The following is an 18,412-nucleotide window of genomic DNA, read 5'->3' as shown; positions in this document are numbered from 1 at the left end:
GGGTTATGCCGCAACTATATAGGATCTTGGTGAGACCACATTTGGAGTACAGTGTTCAGTTTCAGTCAACTTACTAATAAGAAGGACGTGGAAGCACTGGGGAGAGTGCAGAGGAGATTTACCAGGGTGCTGCCTGGTTTGGAGGATAGGTCTTATGAGGAAAGCTTGAGGGAGCTGGGGCTTTTCTCTTTAGAGCAGAGGAGGATGAGAGGTGAGTTAATAAGTTTATAAGATGATGAGGGGGATAGATAGAGTGGACGTTCAGAGACTATTTCCTCGGGAATAGCTGTTACTAGGGGCATAACTATAACGTTCATGGTGGGAGACATAGGATGGATGTAGGAGATATAGGATGTCTTTACTCAGAATGTTGTTGGGGTGTGGAACGCACTGCCTGTGGTGATTGTGGAGTCGGACACTTTAGAAACTTTCAAATGGTTATTGGATAGGCACATGGAGCACATCAGGATGATAGGGAGTGAACATAGAACATAGAACATAGAACATAGAACACTACAGCACAAACAGGCCCTTCGGCCCACGAGTTGCGCCGATCACATCAACACCTACCCATCTATAGACCTATCTATAACCCCCAATCCCATTAAACCCCATATACTCATCCAGAAGTCTTTTAAAAGACCCCAGTGAGTTCGCCTCCACCACCAGTGACGGCAGTCGATTCCATTCACTCACCACCCTCTGAGTGAAAAACTTACCCCTAACATCACTTCTGAACTTCCCTCCCTGCACCTTAAATCTGTGTCCTCTCGTAGCAACCATTTCAACCCGGGGAAATAGCCTCTGAGAGTCCACCCTATCTATTCCTCTCAACATTTTGTAAACTTCTATCAGGTCGCCTCTCAACCTTCGTCTCTCCAGGGAAAAGAGTCCCAGCTCCCTCAACCTAACTTCATAAGGCATGCCTCCCAGTCCAGGCAACATCCTTGTAAATCTCCTCTGTACCCTCTCAATAGCTTCTACATCTTTCCTATAGTGAGGCGACCAGAACTGCGCACAATACTCTAAATGAGGCCTGACAAGGGTCTTATAAAGTTGCAGCATTACCTCCCGACTCCTAAACTCAATCCCTCGATTAATGAAGGCCAGTACACCATACGCCTTCTTGACCACCTCCTCCACCTGCGAGGCCGATTTAAGAGTCCTGTGGACCCGGACCCCAAGATCCTTCTGCTCTTCAACACTACTAAGACTTCTGCCCTTGATAGTGTACTCGTCCATCCCGTTGGTTCTGCCAAAATGGACGACTACACATTTATCCGCGTTGAAGTCCATCTGCCACTTCTCCGCCCAGTCCTGCATCCTATCTATGTCCTGCTGCAACTTTTGCCATCCTTCCAGACCATCCACAACACCACCGACCTTCGTGTCATCAGCAAACTCACTTACCCATCCCTCCACTTCCTCATCCAGGTCATTTATGAAAATGACAAACAACAAGGGTCCCAGAACAGATCCTTGAGGCACTCCGCTGGTGACTGACCTCCATTCAGAAAAAGCCCCATCCACAACCACTCTCTGCCTTCTGCAGGCAAGCCAGTTCTGAATCCACAAGGCCAAAGGCCCTTGGATCCCATGCCCTCTCACCTTCTCAAGAAGTCTTGCATGGGGGACCTTATCAAACGCCTTGCTGAAGTCCATGTACACTACGTCCACGGCACTTCCTTCGTCAATGTGTTCAGTCACATTATCGAAGAACTCAACTAGGCTTGTAAGGCACGACCTGCCCTTGACAAATCCATGCTGACTATTCCTGATCATGTCAAACCTCTCCAAATGTTCGTAAATCTTGTCCCTCAGAAGCCTCTCCATCAGCTTACCAACCACTGAGGTCAGACTCACCGGTCGGTAATTTCCCGGGCTATCTCTGTTCCCTTTCTTGAAAATAGGAACTACATCCGCAATCCTCCAATCCTCCGGAACCTCTCCCGTCTCCATTGACGACGCAAAGATCATCGCCAGGGGCTCTGCAATCTCTTCCCTTGCCTCCCACAGTAACCTGGGGTACATCCCATCTGGTCCCGGCGACTTATCTACCTTGATAGAATTCAAAAGTTCCAACACATCCTCCTCCTTAATATTCACGTACTCAATCTTTTCCATCTGCTGCAAATCCGTAACAAAATCTCCCAGATCAGCTTCCACTGTGAATACTGAGGCGAAGTACTCGTTAAGCACCTCTGCCATTTCTTCTGGTTCCACACAAACCTTTCCCCCCTCACCTTTTATAGGTCCTATCCCTTCTCTTCTTATCCTTTTACCTTTCACATATTTATAGAAGGCCTTGGGATTCTCCTTAATCTTACCCGCCAAGGTCTTCTCATGACCCCTTCTGGCTCTCCTAATTTCCCTTTTAAGTTCCCTCCTACAGTCCTTATACTCCTCAAGATCTTTAACCTCTCCTAATTCCCTGAACCTCTTGTACACCTTCCTTTTCCTCCTGACTAGGTTCAACACAGCCTTTGTGCACCACGGTTCCCGCGACCTACCAAAACCCCCTTGTCTCATCGGAACGTTGTCATTCAGAGCTCCAGACACACATTCCTTGAATATCTGCCACCTTCCTTCGGTACTTTTCCCTAAGAACGCCTCCTTCCAGTTTACTTGTCCAAGTAACTTCCTGACTTCTTCGTATCTCCCCTTACCCCAGACAAACACCTTCCTAGCCTGCCTGATCCTATCTTGTTCCAATGCAATTGTGAAGGAGATAGAATTATGGTCACCATTTCCAAGATGCTCTCCTACCGAAAGATCCATCACCTGCCCTGGTTCATTCGCCAGTACCAGGTCAAGTACAGCCTCTCCCCTCGTAGGCTTATCCACGTACTGTGTCAGGAAACCTTCCTGAACACACCTAACAAACTCCTCCCCATCCAAACCCCTTACCCTAGGGATATTCCAGTCGATGTTTGGGAAATTGAAGTCTCCCATCACGACAACTCTGTTGTTAAAACATCTCTCCAGAATCTGTTTCCCTATTTGCACTTCAACTTCCCTGTCACTATTGGGCGGCCTATAGAATACACCCAGCAAAGTTTTTGACCCTTTGCTGTTTGTAACTTCCACCCACAGAGATTCTGTAGACAGTCCCTCCACAACATCCTCTTTCTCTGCAGCCATGACACTGTCCCTGATCAACAGTGCCACTCCACCACCCCTTCTGCCACCCTCCCTGTCCTTCCTGAAGCACCTGAAGCCTGGCACCTGAAGTACCCAGTCCTGTCCCCGAGACATCCAAGTCTCCGTAATGGCCACTACATCACAATCCCAAACAGCAATCCACGCCCTAAGCTCATCTACCTTATTCACTATACTCCTTGCATTAAAATATATACACTTCAGCCCCTCAGTCTGGGCGTTTCCCATCTCCACCGCCTGTCTAACCTCCCTCCCATACTGCCTGCGGTCCTCCCCTACCTGGGAGCAAACCTCCTCCGTCCCAGTTTCCCCATCACAATTCCCTCCCCCCATCCTTTCTAGTTTAAAGTCCCCCCGGTAGCCTTAGCCAGTCTTCCCGCCAAGATATTAGTCCCCCTGGGATTTAAGTGCCACCCGTCCTTACTGTACAGGTCCCACCTACCCCTAAAGAGGTCCCAGTGATCTAGGAACCGAAATCCCTGCCCTCTACACCAGTCCCTCAGCCACGCATTCAGCCTCCACCTCATTTCATTTCTTCCCTCATTCTCCCGTGGCACAGGCAGCAATCCTGAGATTACTACCTTCGCTTTTCTCTTCCTCAGCTGCCTACCCAGTTCCCTATAGTCCCTTTTCACGAGTGCCTCCCTCTTCTTGCCTACGTCAGTAGTACCTATATGCACTACAACCTCTGGTTCCTCACCCTCCCCTTTCAGGATGTCTGGGACACGCCCAGAGACATCCCGAATCCCAGCCCCAGGGAGACAAACCAACATCCGCGACTCCCGTCTACGTCCACAAAAACGCCTGTCTGCGCCCCTCACTGTGGAGTCCCCTATTAATACTACCTTTCTGCTTCCCTTTTTGATTTTTTGGCTCACTGGCTCAGCTCCAGAGACCTGGCCACCGCTTTCTCCCTCAGATGAGCTGTCCCCCCTAGTAGTACTCAGGCCGGAGTACTTATTTTGAAGGGGGACATCCACCGGAGTGCTCTCCATCACCCGTGTTTTCCCCTTCCTAATAGTTACCCAAGTGCCCTCATCCCGTTGCCCTGGTGTGACTACCTGCTGGTAGCTCCTATCTATAACCTCCTCACTCTCCCGAACGAGCCGAAGGTCCTCGAGCTGCATTTGCAGCTCCTTAACCTGGTTCCGTAGGGTCTGCAGCTCCACACACCAAGCACAGGTGTGGATGTCTGGCAGGCCAGGAGCCTCCAAGACCTCCCACATGTTGCATTGGCAGCAACATACAGGTCTCACACTCATACTTGCCCCTTATAGCAACCCAGAGGAAAAAGTAAAAAAAAACTTATAACTTACCTTATCTCTTGGCCCTGTGAGCCAAAGCCCTTACAGCACACACAAAAACAAAAGCAGTCTTACCAGCTCTCTGACAGAGCCTCTCTCTCTCTTTTTTTTAGGTTAGGGGAGGGGGGAGGGCTGGGATACTCTACCTGTGTAGAGTATCGGGAAACCCCTCCGGTCTAATTTATAGTAGAGTGGAATAGCTTGATCTTGGGTTCGTACATAACTCGGCATAACATCGAGGACCGATAGGCTGTGCTGTACAGTTCTATGTTCTATATTCTACAACATTGCCTGATTCCAAGAAGAAATTAAATACAGTTCTTGGGGCTAAAGGGGTCAAGGAATATGGGGGGAAGGGGGGATCAAGATAGGAAATTCGATGATCAGACATGATTGTAATGAATGGTGGAGGGCCGAATGGCCTTCTCCTGCGTCCAGTTTTGTAATATTCCTAGCCTTTCAATGTATCCTGTGAATGTAGCAACATTGCCCCATTTGATATGCAATTGTGGATGTCCTTAACAATGATGCAGAGTGTAATTTCAGTCCAGGAAGAATAAACTCACCTGATTTTGTCTGACAAACATAAAGCAGTGGGTCCCACAATGTAACACTGGCAGGGTGGGCTCTGACTGCACTCTCTTCACCTGCAACTTAGTCACTTGAAGATCAGGGCAACATTTTTAAAGGACACTCCAATACATAATAGTTCATTTAAAACCCCGACCTGGTTAATGCCCAGTTATGACTCTCTCACCCCAAGTGATGCACTCACCTGAGCTACTGCTTTGCAGAGATCTGCTCACTAGGTGCATACCTTGGGAGACCAGTCAGGATTCTGTCCTCTTGGTAACCTGAATGGACTTTCTTACTGGGGGGAGGGCGGGGGGCAGGTCAGAGGGTACATCATTGACAGGGGTGGGGGGGGCAACAATGATGTGACATATTTATATTGGCATGAAATGCGAATTGGGCTTTTCTTGAGATTTTCCACTCCCATCACCCCCATCCCATTAAAAGTCCCAGCCAATGTCAGTGAAACTCAGCACAATCCAGTTGAAATCTTCACCATCTGAACAGAGAGGTCACTGGAAATCAGCTGATTCTCTACTGAGATCTGCTACCAAAGAATCTCATCACCAAAATCTGTTTGACAGGCAACTTGCAATGAAAGACAGACACTAAGATGGTCAGTTCACGTGTTTAATGATACCATGGCACACTACGCATGCTCATAACATATGAATATATTACAAGAGGCAATAATGTATCAGTTGGTAAAGTAGTAAGAGTATTTGGTTACTAATCATAGAAAAGGATCACCATCCAGGACCACAAAATATCTACAGATGGGATGTGCTCCCCAGAACCACAAGGCTTTGTACTCCTTAAGTAGTATGGTAGGCTTGATAATCTGGCAACCAGAGATGTGAAGAAAGTTATAAATGTCTTTGTTGTTATAAATTAGAGGATTGGCAAACACAATATAATGAGGAGGCAAATGAAGACCAGAGTGAACCCTGACGCTTTTGGTCAATGTTCAGCCAATTGCTCTGAAGAATTTCTTCTCATATTGAAACAAGACATCACTATGAAAGTTAACTATACTATCTTTGTTCTGGAGAGTTACAGACACTATGTGGACATTTTCGAAAAACTATATGAAATGTTTCACTAACAGAAACCTCTTTGCAACCGATTAGATAAAGTCAATACTGCTGATTTGAAGCAATGAACCCAGAGAAGCAGCCTGTTTTATATTAATGGACTAAATAATAACCACCACAAAATACAATGACTGATGGTGCATCAGTATTTGATACAGATATTGCTCCAGACATTGAAGACAGATTGCATGCTGTCCTAATGGTGACCTAGCACTGACAAATCAAAACTGCTGGGAATGTTTTATCTGTACTATTGTGAAAGGCAGAATCCAAACTTGGTCAACATAAAGCACAGGGGAACAGATGAAGAACAAATAGAAAAAGGCCATTATGTGTACCCTTAATGGATCCACAGCCATTTCCAATGCACTTCTTCAAAGATGCTTTGGAGGTTATGGAAACCAAATGGTGCTTACATTTTACAGTGGTGCATACTAAGATGTAATGTTCAGAGTCCCTGTGTTCTGAAAGTTGCTGCAGCAGTGCTTCTCTCCACTGGGTGACACTTCTGAAGCTTCAGAGCTTCCAGCCCCCTGATTGGGCCAGCAGCATTGACATCTCACTTGCCATCCTTAACAGGACAGTGAGTTTGGATGTGGCCAATTAGAAGGCTGCCTCCAGGAATGTTGCAATGCTAAGCTATCACCAAACAACTGTGGGCTTGGGACTCCCATTCAATCCCAGAACTGAGTGATAAAATCCTGCTTCCAATCTCTTCTATTGCAGAATTATACTTTAAATAATCTCAGTAATTTTGACTTTATTTCTACGCTTAACAAACTTTTCAAATACTTGTCAAATATTTTGCCTGTCAGTTCTAAATTTAATTTTCAGCACCCCGTGCACTTATAGACATAGAGGTTTACAGTATGGTCCCAAATGCCCCTGTTACAAAGCAATACATGCATTCAAATCCAAACTGCTTTATTCAATCTGCCATCAGGCTCTGAATATGAAATACAAAAAACTGCAAAGATGTAATTCCACATTACCTAGTGGGTGTGAGTGTGTTTCTTGCCTGTGTGTGAAATAAAAGTGGTTTCAATATCTAGTCTACATGTAAATAGGCAAATGAGTTAAGACAGATGCAGAGCATGCATGCCTCTCGAGGAATGTGTAATGACATGGTTTGAGGATGTAACCTCAGGATAGCTTAAATTCTGTTCACACATTTAGAAAGGAGATCTATTGATAATGGAAAATAAAATCAGTGTTACGTTCTCAGTCCTCTGGAGCTCCTGTGTTATTAGTTTTATTGGGTTAATGGGCAGACACACTGCTTAGTGTTTTGAACTATACAGACCACATCCCATTTCTTGATCTTTTCCAGGTTAGCTAATAGGGGCAATGAGGTCAGAAGTCATGGGCCAGAGAGGAAAAAAGGTTCATTCTGCTGAAGCTGTTCCAGTAACTTACGGATGTCAGGTGAGCTAGGGATTGGGTTGACTGTGATCTTCCCATGTTGAATACCTAACTTCTCACCATGTAGAACCACATGCATATTAAACGAAGCATGAAGAATGGTTTCATAGTACAGATACTGGAGGCCATGGAAAAGTGCCCAAGCTTGAATAACCATCGCTACATGATGAGACAACAGGAGAGAAATTCAGATTGGTACAGCACAGAGAGTCGCCACTTGGCCCACTGTACTAGCTACTTGGACCCAGTCCCCACACATATCCTAAAGCCCTTCGATTACAAAAAAGGAAAAAGTGGGCAAAATTTAAATTGAGTCTACCAACTGAGTGAGTCAGCGAGAGCCTTGTGTCACCTTCTGTGGGGAAGGCCCTGAATCTTAAGTACCAACCAGGCAGCTAAGTGAGCGTCAGCTTACTTTCTCTAGGATCAAGGAAACTGGGAGCAGAAATTTGGCATCCCCTCTCCCCTAGAGAGCTGTTAATGATTCGGGGGCCAGCAGCCATGCATTGCAAGAAGCACCATTGGGAACAGTGGCAGCTGCAGGCTTAAGATCAGTGGAAGTGCCATGCCATAGGTGAGTCAGGGTAAGATGAGGATCATGAGAGAGAGAAGGGTCAGATCCTGTTTCCTCGATTTGGCACTGAGTGCCTTTGAATGATAAAACCCCCCTGGGTGCTCACAACATGTCATTGTTATCTATATTTTTAAAATGCAATCAATTCCATGTTAATAATTCCCAAATCAAAAGGTTGTGTCTTTGAGCCCCAGGGCTTGAGAACATGGAAGCCAATGCGCTAATCCACTATGGAAGCAATCCTGCATTGTTAAATGTGCCACTCTTTTTCTAAAATGTTAAACTGAGGGATGTAACTGTGTCAGTGGTTTAGGTGACTATCTTAGTTGGCTAGTTCAGAATAATACCAACAGTGCAAGTTTGATTCCCATTCAGGCTGAGATAGACCTGGGACCTGCCTCCCTGCTTTTGCCCAAGAGTGGATAATAAAACCAACATCGACAAAACAATGGCAAGATAAAGAGCTCCAGATGAAAAATCAGCAAAGAACGAGCTTTTGGACATGGCACTCATGAGATAATAAATACAAATAATTACTTTTTCAATTAAAATTCAACATTGATAATTAAATATTCAGGTGTTCAACTGAAGACATCTGACCAATGGAAAGTAGAACATAAAAGTGAAGGTTATAGATTCAGAATTTTACATTTTGGACCATTTATTTTAATAAAGAGATGATCATTATCTGTTGATTTTAAAGTGTGATATCATTAACCAAGGATACAGATAGCACCGATGCAAAGCACACAACAGCTGTGACTGTACAGATGCAAATCCAAAGATTTATTGTCCAGCAATGAAGATCAAGGTCAGGTCTGTGGCACAGGATTTAAGAAGCAAGGTTGGAGGCAATCGGAATTAAAAATAGCTGCAAATTCTTAGCCTCTCAATTAACAACTACACAGCTGAAGCACCTGGAGTATTGAAAACAGTTCTATTCTGCCTGTGGGATCTGCCAGAACTCAACAAAGACAATCACTGAGAGAAGAGAAATGCTCACAATCAGTTACACACATCTGAAAGATAATGCAATAGGAGAAAGGATAATTTCTTCCTTAGTGCACGATATGATAGCAAAACAATAAGGGACTGGATTGTTGCTCAGAAGCAGATAATGAGTTGGGAAATTTCCCAGCTCACCATACCCAACGCAGGAAAAAGTGTTCCCTACGTCTGACTTTTCTTCCTGGTTGGCAGTGGATGGGGAGGAAGGAATTGTGGAACAATTCATGTCTGCCACCCCCCGACACAGGTAAGCAATAAGCGCTGGAAGCAGAGACTGTGTGTGACAAGACAAACTGACTAAAAGGCCTGCCTCAGTCCTCTGGGACTTTGTCTATGTTGTTGTGTTAAATATTGGGTTTGCTTGCCCTCACACCCATCACCCCCAGTCACTCCCCATTCCCAACTCATGTCAATTTGTGCACTCCCCCCACCCTCAAGTCCTATGCCAATTTAATGCCAATTCACCAATCACCCTTTGCTATTACATTCTCCATACCAACTCATCCACCATCCCAGTCCATCTCACCATGTGAGATTAAACAAAATAAAGATCTAAACTCCTATAACAGGTGTTACTATGGTAAATAAAGCCCATTCATGAAAGCCCATTCAAAACTATTAAAGACCTCAAATTTTTAATCCCTTATGAAAACAGATTTGTATTCATAAACCCGTATCAAAGACAACTAATCGTTTAATAACATAAACAGAATGTTGGAAAAGTTCAACAGGTCTGACAGCCTCTGGATGGAGAGAAAACAGAGTTAAAGTACTACGTCTATTTGACTTTTCTTCAGAACTAAAAGAGGGGGGAAAATGTGTTGGATATTATACTGCATAAGGGCAGTGGAACATCTGGAATAGTGATCAGTGAGTGCTAGGAAACACTACAACAAATCTGTGGCAAACTTAAGAACAGACAGGCCGGTGATGGAAGGGGAAGTGGGGGGGAGGTGGCGGAGGAAGGGAGGGTTTTGCATTGGGACAGTTAGGGATATGTAAAAAAGGGGTTAAGATGCAAGAAAAAGGCCACAGTCTAAATTCGTTGAATCGATGTTGGGCCCTGAGGGCTGTAATAGGCCTAACTGGAAGACAAAATGTTCTCCTCCAGTTTGCATTGGGTTTCAGTGGAGCACTGCAATAGGCCAAGGATGGACGTGTGGGCATAAGAGCAAGATGCTGAGTTGAAATGGCAGCAACAGGAAGGTTAGGGTCCTGCTTGCGACGGAGAAATTGAGTCTGCAAAGCAGTCACTCCCTCTGTTCCCGCCCCGGGCCATCTGTCACTTGTTCTTAAGTTTGCTGCATTTTGTTGCAATTTCTTCCAGCTCCTTCTAATCAGTGTTCCACTCTTGTATACAATATCCAGCACATTTCTGCTCTCTTTTAGTTCTGAAGATGAGGCAAATGAACTGGAAACATTAACTTTGTTTTCTCTCTCCACTGATGATGTCAGATCGGCTGGGGTTTTCCAGCATTCTCTGATTTTGTTTCAGATATCAGTATTTGCAGTATTTTGCTTTTATTAAATTGGTTTAGTTACATCCTTGAGTTATCCATCAATCCATGAACCTACAACCCTCCTTACTGGGCTTGTTGTAGGTTTTGGAGAGCAGACAACCATAACGCTTGCTCTTGGGGTAATGTCAACACAAAGCTATTGGAATTGTTTGAGTTGTTCTTTCGCATTCTCACTGAGACAAGCTGTTTCATTTAATATGAAAGGGCTGGGGATTTATATAACTTCATACCTTGATAGTCTGCAGGCCCTATCCTTCTTCCTGAGCATTTCCATCTGTTCCTATGACCTATAAATGTAATTCACACACTGAGGTTCTGTTGCAGCAGAAATGGGGTTAGTTTGTATTCAGCACTGAGTTTAGATGGTCTGACTGGGTTTGGGATTCTCTTGTGAGTGATGCCTGTCCGATCTTAGTCATCAAAAACGGATCTGACAGAAATCTAGATCCAGATATCACCTGCTATTTTTAAAGGTCAATGAAAATCCAGTCCATGGTTTGGGAAGGAAAAGGAGGTTGAGAAACACAGGTCTAACTTATGGTAGCAATAATCTTTACAGGATATTCACAGTAGGGCAAGTAGATCTGAATGGCTACATTACACAGAATTCAAGAATTTACTGATTTTTAACATATACTGTTTCGCATAAGGACTTTCATTAAAGGTGTGACCGTGTATTGGTTTGCATCCTAGCCCCTCTCACCTTTCCCCTTATTGGGAAATTGTGAGGAAAGACCTCCAACTGAATGCAAACTTCCTCTTAATGGCAGCTCTGGAGGAACAGTGGGATGCGAAGTGTTTTTAATTCAAAAAGGAAGCCACAGGTAGGAAACATATCCCCATGGTGCCAACAATTAGGTCAAGTGGCTCCCTTCCATTGCTATCAGTGCCAGATATATTCGTCAGATAAGACCATAAGACATAGGAATAGAATTAGGCCACTCGGCCCATCAAGTCTTCTCGCCATTTAATCATGGCTGATATTTTTCTCATCCCCATTCTCCTGCCTTTTCCCCATAATGCCTGATCCCCTTATTAATCAAGAACTTATCTATCTCTGTCTTAAAGACACTCAGTGGCCTGGCCTCCACAGCCTTCTGCAGCAAAGAGTTCCACTGAGTGAAGTGAGAGTAGAAATTGCAGAGGCAGGGGCCATGAATTTATAATTCTTATTAGATATGAGTTGTGCCAGTGGGTTGGGATGACCTGCAGCTACCAAACACATTTGTGGGTAGGTAGATAAGCCAGAACAAGCTCTTAACTGTAAGATAAGCAGGACTGTCAGCATGGACAACTTTGGCCAAAGGGCCTGCTTGCATGCTGTAAACCTCAATGACTTTTCCTGGTGAAACTGCAGAGGTTCTAAAAGATGGCTCACTACCACCTTCTCAAGGGCAACTAGCTATGGACAATAAATGCTTGACTTAGCCAATGACATCCATGTTTCATTTTCTTCAATTTTTGGAATTCCCTTGTGGGTTAGAATCCTGAGGATTGTGAGTACATCACCACCGAAGTTATCAAAGGCAGACAGAGACAGAATTCTGGTCTTTTGTGGGGAGTGGACAGAAAAGTGGAGTTGAAGCCCAAGGTTAGCCATGAATAGTGTAGCAGACCCAATGGTCAGGGTGCTCACTCTTTTTCAGCTCCAGTGTGACAGGCAATCATTCAAATCCATATAAAGGCATTAGAAAATGCAGAAAAGATTGATGAGAATGGTATCAGGGATGAGAGGTTTCAGTTAAGGGGACGGATCGGCTGTTTTTCTTAGAAAAGAGGAAGGTGAAAGGAGATTTGATAAAAATGTTCAGAATCGTGAGGGATCCAGGTAGAGTTTCCATTAGTGAAAGGGCTGAGAGCCAGAGGACATCAAGATAAGGTGAATGGCAAAAGAACAACATTTGAAAATACTTTTTTGCATAACAAGTGGTCAGGATCTGGAATGCATTGCCTAAAATTGCAGTGGAGACAGATTTGGCTTTTAATTGGGTATTGGATTTGCTCTGAAGAGAAAACATTTGCAGGCCCACAGGGAAAGGGCTGGGATCTGAGACTGGTTGTTGGAATAGATGTGATATACTGAATGGCCTCCTTCTGAGCTACAATCACTCTTTGATTGATTGCTTCTGTAACATACTTGGGCTCCACTTTACTCATCATGCTTCTAGACAACTGCCCTCTTCTGCTCACTACTCAAACCAAAAGTCACAATTGAAGTGTTAATTTTCAGTTGAAACAATCTCCAGGATCACAAAATGTGCTTTTGCTTACCATGTGCATGCTGTTAACAACATCAGAACCAGGGCGGTGGATAAAGGTGACAGTGAATCCTGACCCCAGGTGAATCATGACCCCCAATTTCCCTAGCATATTCCACAAGAATGCATCCTCCAAACCTCATTCTATGACCACATTTGCTTACACTTTGGCTGAAAATAGACAATGGTGTCAATAACTCATCCTAACACAGTTAATTTGTGAACTATGATATAGTAGGGTGATTGTTTGATTATAACAAAGCACAATGTAAATGGACCATACTATTATCCAACGAGGCCACACCATATTGGAATCATCAGTACTTAGATGCGTAAGCTACTTTCAAAAGAGAAAATAAATCTTGCTCCCCATTACCTGATGATTGAGATTGAAATCAATAGGTCCAAAGGCAGTGCCCAAGTTCTTTCCGATCATTATTCTGTTTTATCTCATTTGCACCAATCCATTAAAGCTAGATTTGTTCACTTTTCATAATACACCATTCACTGATAGCAGACCCTTGCTATTCAATATCCCAAACCACACACTGTCAACCTCAACTTCTTGCCCTTCCTAGATCTATTGATAGTTTCTGCAGAGAAACTGTTAGAAACCCTGTTTCAAACTCAAAAGCATTAATTAATCTTCATTAAATGTCCATCAACTGCCCAATATCAAAGTTTACCCTCAATAATTTACACCAATTTTATATTGCACATTTCCTCATTTTATGTCTTTTAGGCATAAATTTAAATACAAAAACAGAAAGTAAATATATCTGATTCAAGACCATCAAACTGAAACTGATGACTGAGGCTGAATCTACCTATGTTCTATATTTATATGCACAACCTATCTATATTTCAGGATTATGGAAATTCTAGACTGATTATACAAAAATTCCCTCGTGAAGTTAGTAAACGCTTAAGATTGGAAGAATCCAGGAATGAGCTGATACGAAATTCAGATATGATAAATGGACAGGTTTGGTCTTATTGCTTAGTCATTCAGAATAAAATTATGAAATCTAGCAACATCTCAAGAAGAACTGGTTATAAAATGTAGAAGAGAAATTAGGGTCTACTGAAGTAGATATGCTGAGGTCAATCAATATTAAAAAAGCGGATTCTTCTGAACCTGAAGCTACTTCCAGAAAAGCTGTACAATTCTTTATGCTTTTTCAAAAAAACACATATTCAGTTTGAAGGAATGCAGCCATCCCTGATGTAATAACTCTGAGTCTATTCTGGCAGTAATTGCCTGTTAAAATGTACAATGTTCAGTTGCATTTTCAATGTGTCTATAATTTAGCCAGCACACCTCTGTAAACTTTAATTCTTTTCAGTTTGCTTTATATATTATATAACTTCAAGAATGTTTACAGAGTGTGCATTACATCATCTAAGAAATGCTTTATTCCTGAATAACCAATGAAAGAAAAGGCAACTGATATAATAATTGTCTAATAAAAGGGACTCTTCTCAGTTCCTAGAACAAGTGTTTGTACATCATCTGCAGATGTACCACTCTGAACGCCATTAGTACTTCTACAGAGTAATGCTAGCAAGCAAAGCATTGCTGGTTGCAAAATGGTTAATAAAATAGCATTGAGCAATACTGTGCAGAGTAATACTGCCCAGCTGACAAGGAAGCATTATATCCTTCTGGCAGCCAACATTGCCTGAACGTGTCTAGTCCATGTGTCACTCGCAGCCATAGCCAAGGTCATGCCAACTTTTAATTGGCATCTTTCATTTCTACTCAAAATGTCATGTAACTATGACAATACATTGAGAAGCCCAATTAATGTGCTATGGTACCAATATGCATCTCAGTTGATAAATCAAATCTGTAGAATCATATCCCTAAATGTATAAATGAGGACTGCAATGTTAAGTATCTAGTGACGGACGCCTGAGCCACAGTCTCTGTTGATAACAAGGGAAATGCAATATGTGTAGCAGAAAATGCTGCATCTTTGACCAGATCCCTACATCCACCCATCAACCAGGGTCTAAGTCTCTTGTTTATGATCTTGTTTAATCAGTACTCTGCAGCAATGCTATACACAAGAGATCTTCCCTCCTTTGGAAAACTTATGCAAAAAACTAGTAGAAAAGATTTCGTAAATAAATAAACCATACTGCATTGAAAGCTCACATCATTCAGATTTCTGATGTTCTCTGTGTCTTATTAAGCAGTGTGAGCTTTCTTGTGTGTGATATGTTAAAAAGGAATATTAAATTTGAGATCTATATTGTGATGCATAGATTCGATCCAAATAAAGAGTGTGGATAAAGCATGCTGTGGCCACATGATTTCTGAATATCAGGAACTCTGCTGAAAACTTCACCTCAATAACACTCCAAATACAAACAGGGTCCAATAATGTTGGGCCACTATAGAACAGACATACTTTTGTCATTCCGGAGAGATTTTGTGGCCTCAATTTCTAAAACAAGAGCATAAACATGGCTAGAATCTATATGGCAAAACCAGAGAAATCTTGTGACAAAACAACAAAAATAGCAAATACAGTGAAAGAGTTTGTTCATGTAACCAGCATCTATCTCTGCACATCCACAAATATTTGGTGCTTTTTGACTCATCTATCCCTGTGGATGGTTTTGGTTCCCTTTGGTCTCCCCTCTACCAAACTATACAATAACCTAGAGGCTGCTGAAATCCCATCGAGTCAAAAAAAATCTCTCAGACTAACTTCTGACATTTTTGGCACAGAAAAGAATGATAATTTTCGGTTTTATGTACTTTGGGCATACTAAAGGCACCAGTGAAAACAATCCAGAATAATTTCTGCCTATTCTGTTTGAAGTAAATAATATAACAATAATAATTAATTTAAAACATCCAACTCTGCTCAAAGGTCCGGCTTTTGAGTAAATCTGTTGCATGTGGGAAATGCAACTCACCTCTGTCCAGCTGTAAACTATTAATTCTACTCAAGACACTTTAGTGTCCTGAACTCACCGTGTGCAGACACACTACACAATCCCAGTTGTCTACAAGTGGCGTTCCACGTACTCAATCACCTTTACGTTACAGTCTCACTGGTATAAACTAGCTCAGCAATCCAGCAGTTGAAATATTGCGACATTTATTCCATTGCAGGCTTGCAGTGTCTCCTGACAGTCCCATTAGAAAATGCACATTGCATCGATAAATTAAAAATATTTATATAAAGGAAGAAATATTAATACTTCTTTTCTAAATAATTTGAAGGCACCCAGCCTTTTTGAGAGCATCCACTGTCTATTATTTGACAGTACCACCAACCATTGGGATTACGTTCCAGCACCTCCACAGAGCAGCCTTCTTGGAAACCCATGGTTTCTTCATCTCCCTGATAGTCAGCGACTGTAACATATACTTCCCTCCAGTTATTCTGAATGAACTGAGGCTTCCCCTGAATGCACACTGCCTTTGGTCTCACAGCTGACACAGGAATTCCATTTCTTTGGCAAGTTCTGCCCGTGGCATCAGGTTCATTAATGTTGCACCTTTCTGAAGGTCTGACCTTTGCCTGGTTGGGAACTGACATTGAAGCCGGGTGCAGAGTGTCAGACTCATCGCTCTTTTTCCGTAAGCGGATATTATTGAAGGATGCATTACGACGGATTTTCACTGTGGACCAGATATTCTCGTGGCATGTCATAGATTCATTCCTCCTGAGTGTTCCAGCGAGGTTGTTACTTTCTTTGCTCGAGGGGGAAACAAAAACAGATTGTGGCCTCACAGCTACCTGTTTCAACCCATTTCTCATCTTTACTGAACCATTTGTGTTTCCTCCTAGCCTAGTAAAGCCACCAGGGGGTTTTGCAGGAATTGGGGGAGTTGCTCTCTTTAGACCAAGGTTGATGTTGTTTAATGCCTGCACTTTGTTGTCTATTTTCTCCATGTTGTTAAGTTGGTTTTCATTCACTGAGCTCTCTCCACAAAATGCTTCAGCCTCTCCAGAATTCTCTGCTGGCCTGCCACCAACATGCTCTAAGTAGAAGACAGGAGCCCAGCCCTCAGCATCTCCAATTCGAATAAACCACCAACCACTGTCCTGTTTTTCCAGAACCTCCACCATTACGCCTGCTGGGAAACTGATTTCATTGTCCTGAACTTTTTCATATTTATCCACCGTTTTGTACTGACATGACGATTCAGTTTCCTGCTCAATAGGTCTTGCTAGTCCAGCTTGGATGGGCGATATATTTGTGGTAAGATCCACTATGCTTTTGGTGAAAGAATCTTCTGAATTTTCAGACGATGTCAGTGAGATAGTTTCTGCATCATCAATTTTTGCCCCTTTGGAGCTGTGTTTCAGCTGTCCTGTAGGCCGAAGGTGGCGTCTGATAGTACTGATCTCCATAGTCTGTGCTTCTGGTTTCACCAGTAAAGGCTTTGGTCTCACAGAAGGCTTTGATCTGGTTACGGGACTGGGGCTAGCATTCTGCTCTATGGGGACAGCATTCTGCTCTGTGGGGGCATTAGTTTCTAACACCTCCTTGTCTTTCTTTGGCACTGTTTTCGGGATGATGCAGGCACTTACATCAATCTTTTTCTCAGATTTTAACTGAAGTTCTTTTGGTGAATGTTTTGGTGAAATGTATTTGGGTGAAGTGTTGGTCTCAGATGCTGCAGCAACTTCAGTAACAGTTTCATAAAGCCGATTAGATTCTAAACTATTGCTGCTGCCATCTTGGTTCTGTTCTTTATTACTAAGAGGATGTACAGGCTGGTCATCAAGGGATAAGTTTTCTGAAGATTTGCTCACCTCGAAGCGGGTTCTCCGTGGTGTGGATGATGAGCAGGATTTGCTTTGGTGTTGGCTGGACTCAGCTTGGTCGTGACTTAATGAAGCCTCCTTTGTCTGTTCATCAGCTCCCAACGTCAATCCTGTTTGGGGCTCAGGGTCAAAGATTGCAGCAGGAACATCATACTCTGGTTCCTCAAACTTGGCTTTTTGCTGCATGCAATCATTCTCATTTTCTGCATCCTTTTCCTCGGAACTTGGCTTGTTTTTGGTGGGTGGTGCTGGGGGAGGTACTTTTGGCCGAATTAGTGTGCTACTTCTCCTGGACAGATTTGGCTTTTTCCTCTTGTCAATGTATGAAGACGGTGCCCAGCCCTCCTGCTGTCCAATTTGCACATACCACCAGCCACCTAAATTTTTCTCAATCACCTGAGGATTAAACATGTAAACAGTTATTTCAGACAGGTATCAAAGGACAATGAAGCAATGATAGTGTGTAAAACATGTTCCCAGAACCACAAGCAAATGTACAGATTGGCATGTGAAGGTACCTTTAAGAAAGGTTCTTGTTTAAAAATGATGTAGTTTACAGCTTCAACGAGGTCACTGGGGGTGGAGCTAAGCTGTAGCAGTCAGGTTATCGGGGTTTCAGTTTTATTTGTGGTAGTCAGGTGATCGGGATTCTTTCCTTCAGGCTTTCATAGAACCATCGAACATTACAGCACAGAAACAGGCCT

General features: G+C 43.2%; 1 protein-coding gene across 3 annotated transcripts in view; it reads right to left on the bottom strand.

Annotated features, from left to right (window-relative positions):
* Positions 1-5,658: 5,658 nt before the first annotated feature.
* Positions 5,659-18,412, bottom strand: part of sh3pxd2aa (SH3 and PX domains 2Aa) — a 610,480-nt gene continuing 597,726 nt past the window's right edge. For all 3 annotated transcript variants that reach the window (XM_080206018.1, XM_080206019.1, XM_080206020.1), the window contains one exon: positions 5,659-18,104. In XM_080206018.1, the coding sequence (XP_080062144.1) occupies positions 16,125-18,104 (1,980 nt within the window). In that variant the 3' untranslated portion in view covers positions 5,659-16,124. The remainder of the gene's footprint in view (positions 18,105-18,412) is intronic.

Source organism: Carcharhinus amblyrhynchos, chromosome 17 (genome assembly GCF_965287045.1).
Source record: "Carcharhinus amblyrhynchos chromosome 17, sCarAmb.v2.hapA, whole genome shotgun sequence".
NCBI classification, from domain to species: Eukaryota; Metazoa; Chordata; class Chondrichthyes; order Carcharhiniformes; family Carcharhinidae; genus Carcharhinus; species Carcharhinus amblyrhynchos.
Note: the sequence above shows the minus strand (reverse complement) of the source record. Positions and strands in the feature narration are given on the sequence as shown.